Here is an 11,477-nt window from a genome sequence, read left to right on the forward strand (position 1 = left end):
ATCCATATACAATTTATATTGTCGGAGCCCTGCGTTGGGATAACGTGTTGAAATATCAAGACCGCGACGAATGGTTTCTCATTGACTTCGACGAATGTGATTCGACCCCAGCGGAAGGGGCATCACATTTAAACCCAGACTCGCGTGCTCCGAAGATTGCGTCAGAGCACTTAGCCTTGGTGGATATTTAGAGTGTAGGCTATCTCTTACAGACTGCACCAGTATTGAATCGCCCGTCCGAACTCGATGAAATGGAAATGCAGTGCTTGGAACTGGATCCTGATTACCGACCGTCCGCAGCATCTCTTCTAGAGCTGTTGAACAACATGGTAGATTGTGATCGAGACTCAATTCACTGTCTGGTACTCCTTGGTTAATCGCTTGCATAGTTTAACCCACGTTGAATTCAAGTCAAGTGTATCGAGATTCCATTTCTTTCTGCTAGAACCGAGGCGAAACTAAACAAAAGTAGCACCGCCGGAAAAGTTGCTAGATTGACGAAATTGATTGATTGATGAAAAGATAGGTAACTTGTCGAAAATTGATATGTTACTGGTAAACAGATTGGTGGTTTTTATTCATTTCATCGCGATTGAATAAGCTATATGCTAACTTTTAGTACGAAAAGTAAAAACACGGTATCGAATATTCATCGACAGTGCTCCGAGTTGTCATCAAGTGTAGAGCGAGCTCGGATTTGCGCGATGATGCTCGTGCGGTACATCTCGGACAAGATGCAGTGCATGTGGTAAGACTTCAGCAATCGCAGAGAAATTCTCTACGACCGCCTTCGGCTTCCCCGGCAGCGTTACAATCAGCGTGTTCTTACGAATACCTGCCACAGGCCGAGACAGCACAGCCTTGGCCGTGATCTTTAGCGAGCTCTCGAGCATTGCAATAGGGAATCCTGGAATATACTTGTCTAGCACAGCCTTTATAGCCTCTGGGGTGACATCGCGAGGGCTGAAGCCTGTGCCTCCTGAAGTCAAAATCAGATCCACCGTATCCGAGTCTGCCCAATCCTTCACCACCGCTTGAATTTTATCCACATCATCAGGCACAACCTTAATGGCCACCACATCCATTTGCACCTTGTCAACTTGTTGCAGCACGTCAACCATCGCGGGCCCACTCATGTCGGTTGAGATGCCAGCAGATACACGGTCGCTAATCTACACAAACATCAGCAACATAGTCGTGCATCAATATCAACAGTGCCAACAAGTAAGTGGTCGCTGGCACGTACAGTTAAGAGTCCAGCGCGAAAAACCTTCTTGGGAACACTCGGTTTTTCGTTGGTCGTATGTACGTGGGTCGAAGATACAGCACTTTGGTTCAGTATGGGCGTGGCTGAGACGACACCCGTGGCATTTCCAAAGGAGCTCTCCAGAACGAGAGCGGCAACAGCATCGCCGTCACGCACTTCGGTCCCCGTTGGCAAGCACAGCAGAGCATTCGCATGACGGCAACTAGATTAATTGAATAAAGCGTAGCGAGTTAGTTACAGTATAGACATCGGTCGAAGAGTAGAAGCATACCTGAGCAAGCGAGAGCTGATTTGTCGACCAGTGCTGGTGGCTAGAAATTTGTGCTGCTTGCTGTCCCATACCAGGTTTGCCCGATGAAATTCAGGACGTTCTGCATCCAGCTTGATCGGATGCGTGAGTGTCGCGTACACCTTAGTATGGTGGCACTTCGAGATCGGAAGTCCACGAAGGCGCTTTAGTGCGGGATGAACAAGCAGATGACACGTCGTGAAGGAGCTCACTGGGTTTCCTGGAAGAGCAAACACTAGTTTCTTCTTTCTTTGCACATCCAATGTAGCAAACGTCGTGGGCTTTCCGGGCTTCATTAGCAGTCTTCCGAAGTGAACGCTACCCATTTCTTCCAGTAGAGGCTTGATGAGGTCGTGCTCTCCCATACTAACGCCACCGCTTGTGATCAGCACGTCAACCTTCTCCAGTGCCGTCAGTATAGTATCCTTCAGAGCCTGTTTCTTATCACTGCACACGCCTAAATTAACAGCCGTGGCTCCCCAACTACTCAGCAATGCCAGCAGCATTGGACGGTTGCTGTCTCGAATTTTTCCAGGCGTAGTCGTCCCCTGAAAAGCTTCAACGAGCTCACTACCCGTCGACAGAACGCCAACCACAGGCTTCCGGTGCGCCTGCACTTCAGTGATTCCCGCCTGCATCAAGCAGCACGTCGTTAATACTACCATACACTAAAAAAAAGCCTTCTCTATCCTCACCGTCGCCATTAGTCCAATCTCAGCAGGTGACACGAGTTCGTGTGCGTCCACCAGCACTTCGCCCGGACTGATGTCGGATCCGATGGGACGGATGTTCTGCCCCGCCTTCACCGTCTTCAAGATGTTAACTGCGGTTTCTCGCTCAGGTTTCTCACTGCCTTCGACACTGCTCGTGTCCTCGATCTTCACAACAGCGTCGGCCCCGTCCGGAACGGGAGATCCCGTCGTAATGTACGATACCTGACCATGCTTCAACGCACTCGATGGCATGTCCCCCGCCGCTATTCGCTCTACTACAGGGAACTTTATCACAAGGTCAGATCTCCATAGTGGAGGCTTCTGGTGAGCCAGAACGTACTGTGCCCACTCCGTCCGCTGCGACGACTGCGTAGCCGTCCATGATGCTCGCCCGGAAAGGAGGCAACGGCTCCTACAATATTGGTAGTATTAGTAGGGTATGGTAGTGCTGCCTTATGTTGATATCTGACGCCGACTCACGACGCTGAGAACGGGCTCGGCCAGCACGAATCCGTCGGCCTCGTGCGCCTGAACTGCCACAACTTCGAGCGGTTGTGTCTGCTGTAGCACCAGCTCGACGGCAGCGTCTACGCGGATCATGTCGTATGCGCTCTCCCGCCGCGTGGGCGATACGCCCTCATCCCCACACTCGCAGTCGCACATTATTCTGCAGCTTTTTGGCGGTCGAAATCAAAAGTGAGCCACTTGAAGTGTACACAAAACTTGCTCGGAAAACTACAAATCTAACCAAACCAATGTGCATTAATTATTTATATAGACACCAGTTAATTGTAAATTAGCGATAATAGCCAAGACTTTTATTGCGGGCGTAAAACTACACTGCGGCTTAGAGCACGATGACGTTCGGCGTGCAGCGCATTCTGCTGCTGGTGGCACTGAGTGTGGCAGTGCTGAAGCCGTTTACGGCCACGCATGGCGCCCCCGCTGAGTCAGTATTCGATGTCGCTGCGAAGGCAGAGGAGGCGGCAGCATCCAAGGAGCGCAACCTGCAGCGTAACATTGCGGACGACCGGGTGAACATTTTGTACTGCACGGCGTGCGGCTACCAGCAGAATTTCAACCAGATCAAGACGTACCTGGAAGACACTTTCCCGCATCTGGTGGACAGGGTCTACGGCGCCAATTACGAAGTGGACCCATACAAAACGGTTGGTGATATATTGTTGCAAGGTGGACGGACACGAGGAGGACGATACTGACCTGATGTACTGTAGATGCTAGCCCAGTTCTTGGGCTACGCACAGGCGACGGCGATGATTTTACTGTTGTTTGGGGAATATGTGAGTGCAATTGAAAGGTGTGGAGAGTTAGATGTGGAGATTCTGACTTGGAGTGTCAGATACTGCCTGCTCTAGGCGTGGACATGACGATGCTGCGCTGGGCGCGGGACAACCGCATCGCGGCCTTCTTCATTGTAATGTTCATGGGGACTGCTGCCAGTAGTTTGACGGCATCGGGGGCGTTCGAGATCTACTTCAACGGTACGTGACGTGGAATTCAGTGCTTGCTGGGCCAATACTGACTGCGTGACGACTGTAGACGACTTGATCTTCTCCAAGCTGGAGACTGGGCGGTGGCCGACGCTCCTGGTAAGGCTTCAATTACTTGACTTCGTACTGTATAATGCAGGCGTTGACGTGGGTTCTTTGGTGTCGCTGTAGGAGGTGTCCAACTCCATTGGCGAGTACGGACTTCTGGAAAGCGTGGCAGCTTGAGTGAATAACTTTTGACAATCCAGAGGCTTCGAGCTATCAATTCCTGAACACACGACGTAGATATAGTCTTAGTCTACGGCGTTATAAAGTGCCTACGAAGAACAACTCGGTCATCTTTGTGTATTTGCATTAGCGAGTTTTCTACACTTGCCGCACGGGCTCGAAGTTGTTGGCCACTCCAGGTGTAACCGGCTGCATCTTGACCGGCACCGCAACGATCTCAGGAGGTGGAGAGTCGGCTCGACCATACGAGTCGGAGCTCCGCCGTCTGTACGCGTTATCTTGTCCAGTGCAGCATGAGAAGCCTCGATCTCCGCAGCAACACCTCGAGCAGGCGTTGCAGACTGGGTAACAGGTCGCTTCGAAGCACGTGATGCAGCATCCAGCGCAGATCGCGCTCCAGCAGGCGCTGCAACACTCGTCCATTGTCCAATTATTGTCCTCTTGATGTCGCGATAATTTGAATTATGAAGACTGTCTGCTCACGTCGTTTCCAGCACCACCAACAGCTCTCCTCGAGATCGGATGTTTCTTATCCCGCGACTATCTCGGCTGTAGACGTACGGCACCACCTCAGCTAACACTGGCGCTACAGAGCTATTTGTGCTCGTAAGAGCTCCCTTCGTTTAATGAAGCGCATGCCTCAGCTGCCGCTTGGACTTCTTTGGCAGTGTCCAACACACCAGGAATGCCGGCGAATATTGACAAGTGAATTAGGAATTAATTTTCAGACTTTTTACATGAAGATATACATCGGTTCGCTTCCGTGCTGTCCGTTCGTCGCTCATATGACGCTGCCGTAGCGCAGCACCTCGAGCTTCTGCTTGTAACGACGCCAGAGGAAGACGCCTCCGCCGACCTCCAAGACGCCCACGATGATGAGCACGATGAGACCCGGCAGGAACGTCTTGACGAGGGTGAGCGTGCTCTTGAACGTGTCCAGAACGCTGTCCTTGGCCTCACCAGCCTCCTCCACCCAGTACGTGGGCAGTACCACTTCCGTCGGCAGCGTCGGCCACACCAAGTCACTCATGGACGCGTTGGGTACGACACTCGAGGCAGCCACAGCGTACGAGATCTGCGAGCGCTTGCGAGCGCTCATGGTCTGGCCTGTGCCTGACTCAATGTCCACGAACGTGCCATACGCACTGTGTAAGCTCTCGACGAGACTTCCGTCCGACTCGTACATGTTGTCGGCCGTCACCACTGTGCCGTTGGTGTTGGTCATCTCCACAGCTTCCAGCAGTGACGTGTTGCTGAAGATAAAGAACGGACCGGACATGTACGTGAGGAAACCCGTGACGAAGCTCAGCTGGTGCAGACCGTCAACGGGGACGCCTGTGCCAAGCTTGGCGTTCTCCTCCGTGTAGTTGAAGGTGTCGCTCGGAGTGCCGAAGCGATGCAGCGAGACGCCGTTGAAGTCGACTTCCGTGTCTGTGTTCTCGATTGTCGTGTAGATCTTGATAGAGCCCGTGTACGAGTTGAACGAGTCGGCGGTGGTGTGCTTGGCCATACCGTTGATGGTGACACCTCCAGGCTTGAGCGCCGCGCCGTCCGACCCGGAAACTGGGAAGCAAGTGACGTTGGCAACGGGAGACTCGCAGTTGGCGTAACTAGAGAACGCGCTGAGCTCAGCCAGCGTCGGGTTACGACGTTCGCCCAGATCCGCCCACACAGGCGCGACGGTGAAGCCGTTGTACTCGACGTACGTTCCGATCTTGGTCAGATCGTCGCAGCCTGTACGCTTGACGTAGTCTAGGAGTGACGACGCGTCCGGTGCCGCTTGTGAGTAGTCTAAGCCAGAGCTCTCGACAATACCGGGCAGCGGTGCAGCACAGAGACCTAGGTTCTCACACAACTTGCACGTGGTGCCAACAACAGTGGCAGCCTCCGTCTCGCCGTATTCAGCGGCGTAGATGGATTCAATGATGCCACAGGTGACGTTATTCACCGCCAGTAGAGCCGCGCCCCTGGTGCACTGCGAACAGGCCGCAGAGATGGCCAAACACTCATCTCCACTGCAGGACGCACACTGGGCGTTCATACTGGGCACGCAAGTGTTGAGGTAGTTGGCGCCCAGAATGAGGCCGGCCAACAGACTCGGGTAACCCAACGCCCATTGCGACGCCGTGCGCTTGACGAACAGGCCGTTGTAGACGAATCCAGACAGATCCAGGTCGGCGATGGCTGCTGGACCGGAGGTTAGGACGGTTAGCACGGCACTGTTGTTGGTCACCGTCTTCATGGCCGCCGGATCCAGCGAGTTGAGGCCGTTCATCCAGCGCATCATCTGTTCGCCGTACTGGGCGATGATCTCTTGCATCTCGCTCAAGGTTGCATTCGCAGCGAAGGACTGAGCTGCGATACTAGCGAGCAGGTTGAACTCGCCGCCCGTCGCCGCGATGACGCTGAAGTACCCGGTGTCGAAGCTCACAATCTCGTCCGTGTCAGAGCAGCCGTCACAGCTCTTGGTCGGTTCGTACGTGTGGTACGTGTACGTCTTGTAAGTGACGGTGGAGGCATCGTCCGACAGAGTCACGTCCAGCTTGATCTCACGACGACGATAGACGTAGGGTCCCATCTCCTGGACTTTGAGCTTGGCATTGGTGGCTAGGTAGTCCTCGGCGTTGGTGGCATTGAGCATATACACGGACACGTAGTAGGGCGAGCAGTCGTCACAGTCACCGTACGGGTCGAGGAAGACCTCTTCGGCTACTTCAGAGTCGGAGCAGCGCAGAACCTGGTCCTTCACGGCCTTGTTGACGTACGCGGGCAACGCGGTGCCGTACAGGATGCCCAGTATGGCGGTCAAAGAGCCCATAGCCATGAGTGTGATAGCCCAGACCTTCTGGCTGCAGCACCACCGGCGTTGAGGCTTGACCTCTTCGACCTTGGGGACCACATTGGGAGAGGCCTTTTCAAAGTTCTCGAATGCAGCGTTGCTCTGCGCTCTCGGAGTCTCCGTCGCCATGGCAGGTGGTAGTGTCGGAGGTCTTTGCCTGTTGGCGGTAGATTGACAAGTGAGAATTCCATTCGAACCATGACCAGCAAGTCGACAATGCGTCGAAGGTGCAGGTAGAAGTTGACCGTAGTGAGAGGAGACGGTATGCTGAAAGCTGTGGTGGTACCTGTGGTACTATCGAAGATGACAAGAGTCATCGAAATCTCGGGTCATCAATGGACATGGAGCAGGACCCATCGCCGTGTTACACTACTGTAGTGGCCATCGTTTAGTTGTATGGGCGGAGGAATGGATATAGCAAGTGAGCTCGAGGTACATGTCTGATGTGTTACGAGAATTGAAGTGTAGTCGATAAAGAGTTCACTGCATTGGGTGGATGTGCCATAAGACTTGCCCACCAAGAACCGCACCTGGTACCGAAGCCGACACATTGCCCACTGGAGCGTATCACTCCAGTTATAGCACTGCTTCATTAATGTCGCAGTACGTGTAGCCGCACCTACAGCCCAAGCCGAAGCCGATGAGGATTCACACTACCTTGAAAATACACACGATCGAGTGTCGTAATTCATGATCGAGAGAACGATAAGGCTACGGTAGGGAGGTGACGATAGTGGTCTCGTGGTGGTGATGTCGTAGTTGACGATAGTGATCTTGATCTTGTGCGGTACAACGATCGCATCCTACCCGGGCCAGGACTTCTGTTTCTATGCAAGAAGAAACCCTGGAGTAACTTCGCATCTTACGAATGTAGCCTACACTCCTTCACCTACGAGTGTGGAGTCTATTCTTGCGGGGTCGAACTCACGAAGGATTAAGCTTATTTCCGCTACAAAAAAAGATGGAAACCGATACATAGGAAATTCCGAGCAGTTTGTTCAATTTTCGATCGGAAAGTAAACCCACCTGACAAGACATCAAACTTGCTTTAGCACGAGCTGTACTGTTCGGTTAAAAACATATGCTGCTCCCTACAAATAGCATCAAGTTCACCCTAAAATTATAATTGTGTGAAACCATTGCCTTGCTCACTATTTCACCATTTTTCTCGAAGAGAACAGACGAATGGTTTTCCGATTCAAGCTTGAACACGACCAAGAGCTAATGCGGGAGCTCATCCGCCTAAAGCCCTTCTCAGCAAAGCGAGGTACGACAGGACATGTCTGGGAGGAAGTTGCCAAAGGAGTATCTAGTGCCATACAGGTTCAACTCAACGTGAAGCAAGTTCCCGATCGTCTCAATCTGCTCAAGGCCAAATTTAAGGCCGACGAGCTATCATCCGCACGTGCCATTGGTGTAGAAGAAGACCTTCATGCAGTCAACATCCGAAGTCACTACAACGATCTAAATGGACTCGTCCGTGATTACATTGAACTCGAGCGCATGTATTTAGACGAAAAGAAGGCCAAGAAATCGGCTAAGACTAGGAAGGAGGAGGATCTAGCTAACAGTGCTGCTGCCCTTATCAACGAGAGCAAGCTCCAAAGATCGCAACGTCCAAACTACGACACGGAACGCTCGTCTTCTGACGAACGGAGTAGTGAGAGTAAAACTGAGAGCATCGCAAGTTTAGCATCTGCGGTTCCATCACAGGTTTCGACCTCAAGTCGGTCTACACCCAAACGATCGAATGCGTTTTTAGACGAAGTAAAGCGGCAAGCAAAGCGTCACAAAGAGCAAATTGAACTCAAAACGCGTGAGTTAGAGCAACACCAGCATCAATTTGAAGCACGGCTTCAATTTGAAAAACAACAAGCTGAAGAGAGATTGCGTTCTGAAGAATGTATTCAAGCCGGTAATCGTGAACTCCTTCTACAATGTGCGAAGCTCTTTAGTGCAGCTACGGCGAGACCGGATAATCCAAACTTCCACTCAGATACTCAGTGATAGAAGGAGGCTTCACACCAAAGTAATCGCTAGCAGTGTTACCACCCCGGAAACAGGTAATGCAGTTCGTCATTAATACACCGACACGATACATGGTTCCAACCGGCTGAGAGCCGACACGCAGACTTGATTTTGCATCAAGAGCTTTCCAGTAATTAACAATCTGAGCATACGACCATTCCACTGAGACGCGTAGCTTGCTCATATTAGCATTATTTTTGAACTTGATTGCATGTTAAATTGGCGAGAGCACCCTCGAATGGGCTTAACATCACGCCGTCACGTCCGTATGCACAGTCATCGAAAATCCGATAACGCTCAAAGCGTTTATCAGCACGAATAATAGCTGGTAGATTTGATTCTCTGTACATTTTGATGTCATGATTCCGTCCAGGAAATGGGCCAAACAAATGCGATATCATTCCATCAGGTGTAACAAGAGTTTGGAACTTGACTGCGTGCTTCCTCTTATGTCCATTATACATAGACTGCTGATTCAACCATTTTTTCTTTCGAAATCGGCGACGAGGTGTTGGCCTACAGATGCCATGAACTGTGCCATCAATGAAGCACCAAATATTTGTGTATGGACTTTCAGCGTTAAAAATAGCATCAGCATAGACGTCTGTACAGATCAACGCACAGAGCCTCCATCGCTGTGGCGTGCGTTCGCTCACGTGTTATCACTTCAGGGATCTGCATGATGTCCACCAAAATGCACAGCTCAGCTTTGTCGAATCTGAAAAACCTTTGACATTCGATGTCAGAAAGAGCATTGAGGTTGAACGGCACCCTCACTCGTGGTTCCTGGACGAATCCAGACGAAAGCTCAGCAAATAGAGCTGATACTTCGACATGGCGGCTCATGCCCTGTGCAGCAATCCAGCGTTGTAGCAGGTATACGTCCTTAAAATTTCGTGTCACTCCTCTTGTTAGCGATCGAGCGTAGTAAGCCAGCTCACTGTCAAGTATGTGGGCCTCGTTTGCATTCATGGTGTACGTAAAGCTGCTGCTGAGTTTTCTCAAGGCGTCAAATTAACCTATGAGAGGAGTGATTTTAGTTACAACACTCCAACTGGAGTTTGATCACTCTATACCGTAAAAAAGCGCTGTTTTGTTCGGTTCGAATTGAATTGTTCGACTGGAAGTTTGGACTGTTCGGTTATGGTTAGGTGAAAAGTCATATGATTTAACCGGAAAATTCCTTTTTTTTCGGTTTTGCTAAAGACCTCTACTAATACCATGTGATACAATCAGATGATGAGGACGCTCACTCTGAGCAAACCGGCTGATGGTATCTTACTATAATTATTCGAAACAACCACTAGCAGTTGCTCAATGTAACCACCCACGCTTATAAATGACCCTTCCCACACACCACAGAAAAACGACCCTCCTCACACATCACAGTTGTATTGGCCCACCACTAATATCGGAGTGCCTGTGTCCTGTATGCTGAGAGGAGGTGCGGGACGCAATCGCATTCGACTGCTTTTGTTGAAAAAGTATAAGAAGAACAAAGTGAAGCAGGCGAAGATCCCGGACGAGATTATGCTCAAAAACCGCAAGGCTTCGCTGAAAAAAAGCAGTAAACATGCTTAGGAAACTTCGAATTCCACTGTCATGATGGAGTGGGCAAGTCCACGGATGTGCACTGATCCTGACGTTTTCTTCGGTTGGATGGGAGACTTTGATGTTCAGAACGACAAACGTACATTTGCCAAAAAAAGACTTGGAATTTCAGAATGACATCATATTCATTCTGAAATTCCAAGTCTTTTTTTGGCAAATGTACGTTTGTCGTTCTGAAAAAAATGAAACCAAACGAAGTAGCTTCTTTTCTATCCTTGTCGGTGAAAGTGTGGTCGAACGTATTCAGAATTAATACGTTCGACCACACTTTCACCGACAAGGATAGAAAAGAAGCTACTTCGTTTGGTTTCATTTTTACGCCAAGGCGCATCTTTCGTCATGTGTACTAATCGGTGGAGGCACAAAATACCGACGGAGTTGTCGGTTTGACCGACGGCACATATCGAATCGAATTTCAGTATATGTTTCTCTTTTTTTTACTTATTTGTAGCGTTTTATTTTATTTTTCTAACTTAACTTCTCTAAATGTCTTGTAGATCGATGGACACGGGTCTGTTTCGGGACGGCTTGTGGTGTCTACGACAACCGTACCTACAGACGATCCTTCGTACCGTGGGTGTATATGTTCGTGCGAACCGAACACGAGTACGCTTACAAAACCATGTTCACAACCACTGTGGATTTCGCTGCAAAATACTTTGACTGCACGTTGACATTGAAGTACGGAAGTCAAGACCACGCTACATACATCGCAAACGCCTACAAAGCGATTTGGCCGAATATTGGCATTCTGAACTGCTACCCACATCTATATCGTAAAGCGTATGAAAAATCCGGGTTGTTGCGAGATCCAACGTTCTATGGCAATCATGCTGATAAGAATATCCATGAGCTCGAATTAGCTCGTTCTCCTCAGCAGTTTCTCGCATTGGCGGAAAAATGTACGACATTCTGGATCACTAAACAAGAAAAGGAATATGCATCGTGGTTCACAACTCAGTACCTTGGCGAACGCTGGGGGACATGGTTT

General features: G+C 50.3%; 6 protein-coding genes across 11 annotated transcripts; 3 read left to right on the forward strand and 3 right to left on the reverse strand.

Annotated features, from left to right (window-relative positions):
• Positions 1-541: 541 nt before the first annotated feature.
• PPTG_09060 (hypothetical protein) lies at positions 542-2,956 on the reverse strand. Of its 5 annotated transcripts, XM_008903912.1 has the most exons (6): positions 2,750-2,956; positions 2,610-2,681; positions 2,252-2,554; positions 1,539-2,188; positions 1,247-1,469; positions 542-1,172 (listed from the first exon to the last, which is right to left on the reverse strand). In XM_008903912.1, the coding sequence occupies exons 1-6, from the start codon at positions 2,930-2,932 to the stop codon at positions 675-677; spliced, it is 1,929 nt and encodes a 642-aa protein (XP_008902160.1). In that variant the 5' UTR covers positions 2,933-2,956; the 3' UTR covers positions 542-674. The 5 variants fall into 5 exon arrangements, with proteins under 5 accessions (XP_008902160.1, XP_008902161.1, XP_008902163.1 ...); XM_008903913.1 differs by having other exon boundaries at positions 542-1,469; XM_008903915.1 differs by having other exon boundaries at positions 1,539-2,554.
• Positions 2,957-3,082: 126 nt separating this feature from the next.
• On the forward strand, positions 3,083-4,134 carry PPTG_09061. 2 transcript variants are annotated; one of them, XM_008903917.1, is made up of 5 exons: positions 3,083-3,438; positions 3,505-3,570; positions 3,630-3,771; positions 3,830-3,879; positions 3,952-4,134. In XM_008903917.1, exons 1-5 carry the CDS (start codon positions 3,127-3,129, stop codon positions 4,003-4,005), a joined length of 624 nt encoding a protein of 207 aa, XP_008902165.1. In that variant the 5' UTR covers positions 3,083-3,126; the 3' UTR covers positions 4,006-4,134. The 2 variants fall into 2 exon arrangements, with proteins under 2 accessions (XP_008902165.1, XP_008902166.1); XM_008903918.1 differs by having other exon boundaries at positions 3,505-3,771.
• On the reverse strand, positions 4,046-6,976 carry PPTG_09062 (hypothetical protein; the record flags this gene model as incomplete). Its single annotated transcript, XM_008903919.1, has 1 exon — positions 4,046-6,976. The coding sequence occupies one exon, from the start codon at positions 6,974-6,976 to the stop codon at positions 4,790-4,792; it is 2,187 nt and encodes a 728-aa protein (XP_008902167.1). The 3' UTR covers positions 4,046-4,789.
• Positions 6,977-8,032: 1,056 nt separating this feature from the next.
• Positions 8,033-8,854, forward strand: PPTG_09063 (hypothetical protein; the record flags this gene model as incomplete). Its single annotated transcript, XM_008903920.1, has 1 exon — positions 8,033-8,854. The coding sequence occupies one exon, from the start codon at positions 8,033-8,035 to the stop codon at positions 8,852-8,854; it is 822 nt and encodes a 273-aa protein (XP_008902168.1).
• A 612-nt stretch (positions 8,855-9,466) lies between these two features.
• PPTG_09064 (hypothetical protein) lies at positions 9,467-9,711 on the reverse strand (the record flags this gene model as incomplete). Its single annotated transcript, XM_008903921.1, has 2 exons — positions 9,467-9,593; positions 9,653-9,711. The coding sequence occupies 2 exons, from the start codon at positions 9,709-9,711 to the stop codon at positions 9,467-9,469; spliced, it is 186 nt and encodes a 61-aa protein (XP_008902169.1).
• A 595-nt stretch (positions 9,712-10,306) lies between these two features.
• On the forward strand, positions 10,307-11,410 carry PPTG_22460 (hypothetical protein; the record flags this gene model as incomplete). Its single annotated transcript, XM_008904309.1, has 3 exons — positions 10,307-10,442; positions 10,984-11,269; positions 11,350-11,410. 3 exons carry the CDS (start codon positions 10,307-10,309, stop codon positions 11,408-11,410), a joined length of 483 nt encoding a protein of 160 aa, XP_008902557.1.
• Between the last annotated feature and the right edge of the window lie 67 nt (positions 11,411-11,477).

This window comes from Phytophthora parasitica, assembly GCF_000247585.1.
Source record: "Phytophthora parasitica INRA-310 unplaced genomic scaffold supercont2.17, whole genome shotgun sequence".
Lineage (NCBI taxonomy): Eukaryota > Oomycota > Peronosporomycetes > Peronosporales > Peronosporaceae > Phytophthora > Phytophthora nicotianae.

Bases quoted from the DNA above. Each gene is read 5' to 3' on its own strand.
- PPTG_09061 (XM_008903917.1), top strand. From the start codon at position 3,127: ATGACGTTCGGCGTGCAGCGCATTCTGCTGCTGGTGGCACTGAGTGTG. The intron at 3,439-3,504 runs GTTGGTGATATA...GATGTACTGTAG, and splicing joins AAGTGGACCCATACAAAACG to ATGCTAGCCCAGTTCTTGGG. The intron at 3,772-3,829 runs GTACGTGACGTG...TGACGACTGTAG, and splicing joins GTTCGAGATCTACTTCAACG to ACGACTTGATCTTCTCCAAG.
- PPTG_09060 (XM_008903912.1), bottom strand. From the start codon at position 2,932: ATGTGCGACTGCGAGTGTGGGGATGAGGGCGTATCGCCCACGCGGCGG. The intron at 1,470-1,538 runs GTATGCTTCTAC...CAATTAATCTAG, and splicing joins ATCAGCTCTCGCTTGCTCAG to TTGCCGTCATGCGAATGCTC. The intron at 1,173-1,246 runs GTACGTGCCAGC...ATGTTTGTGTAG, and splicing joins TTCGCGCTGGACTCTTAACT to ATTAGCGACCGTGTATCTGC.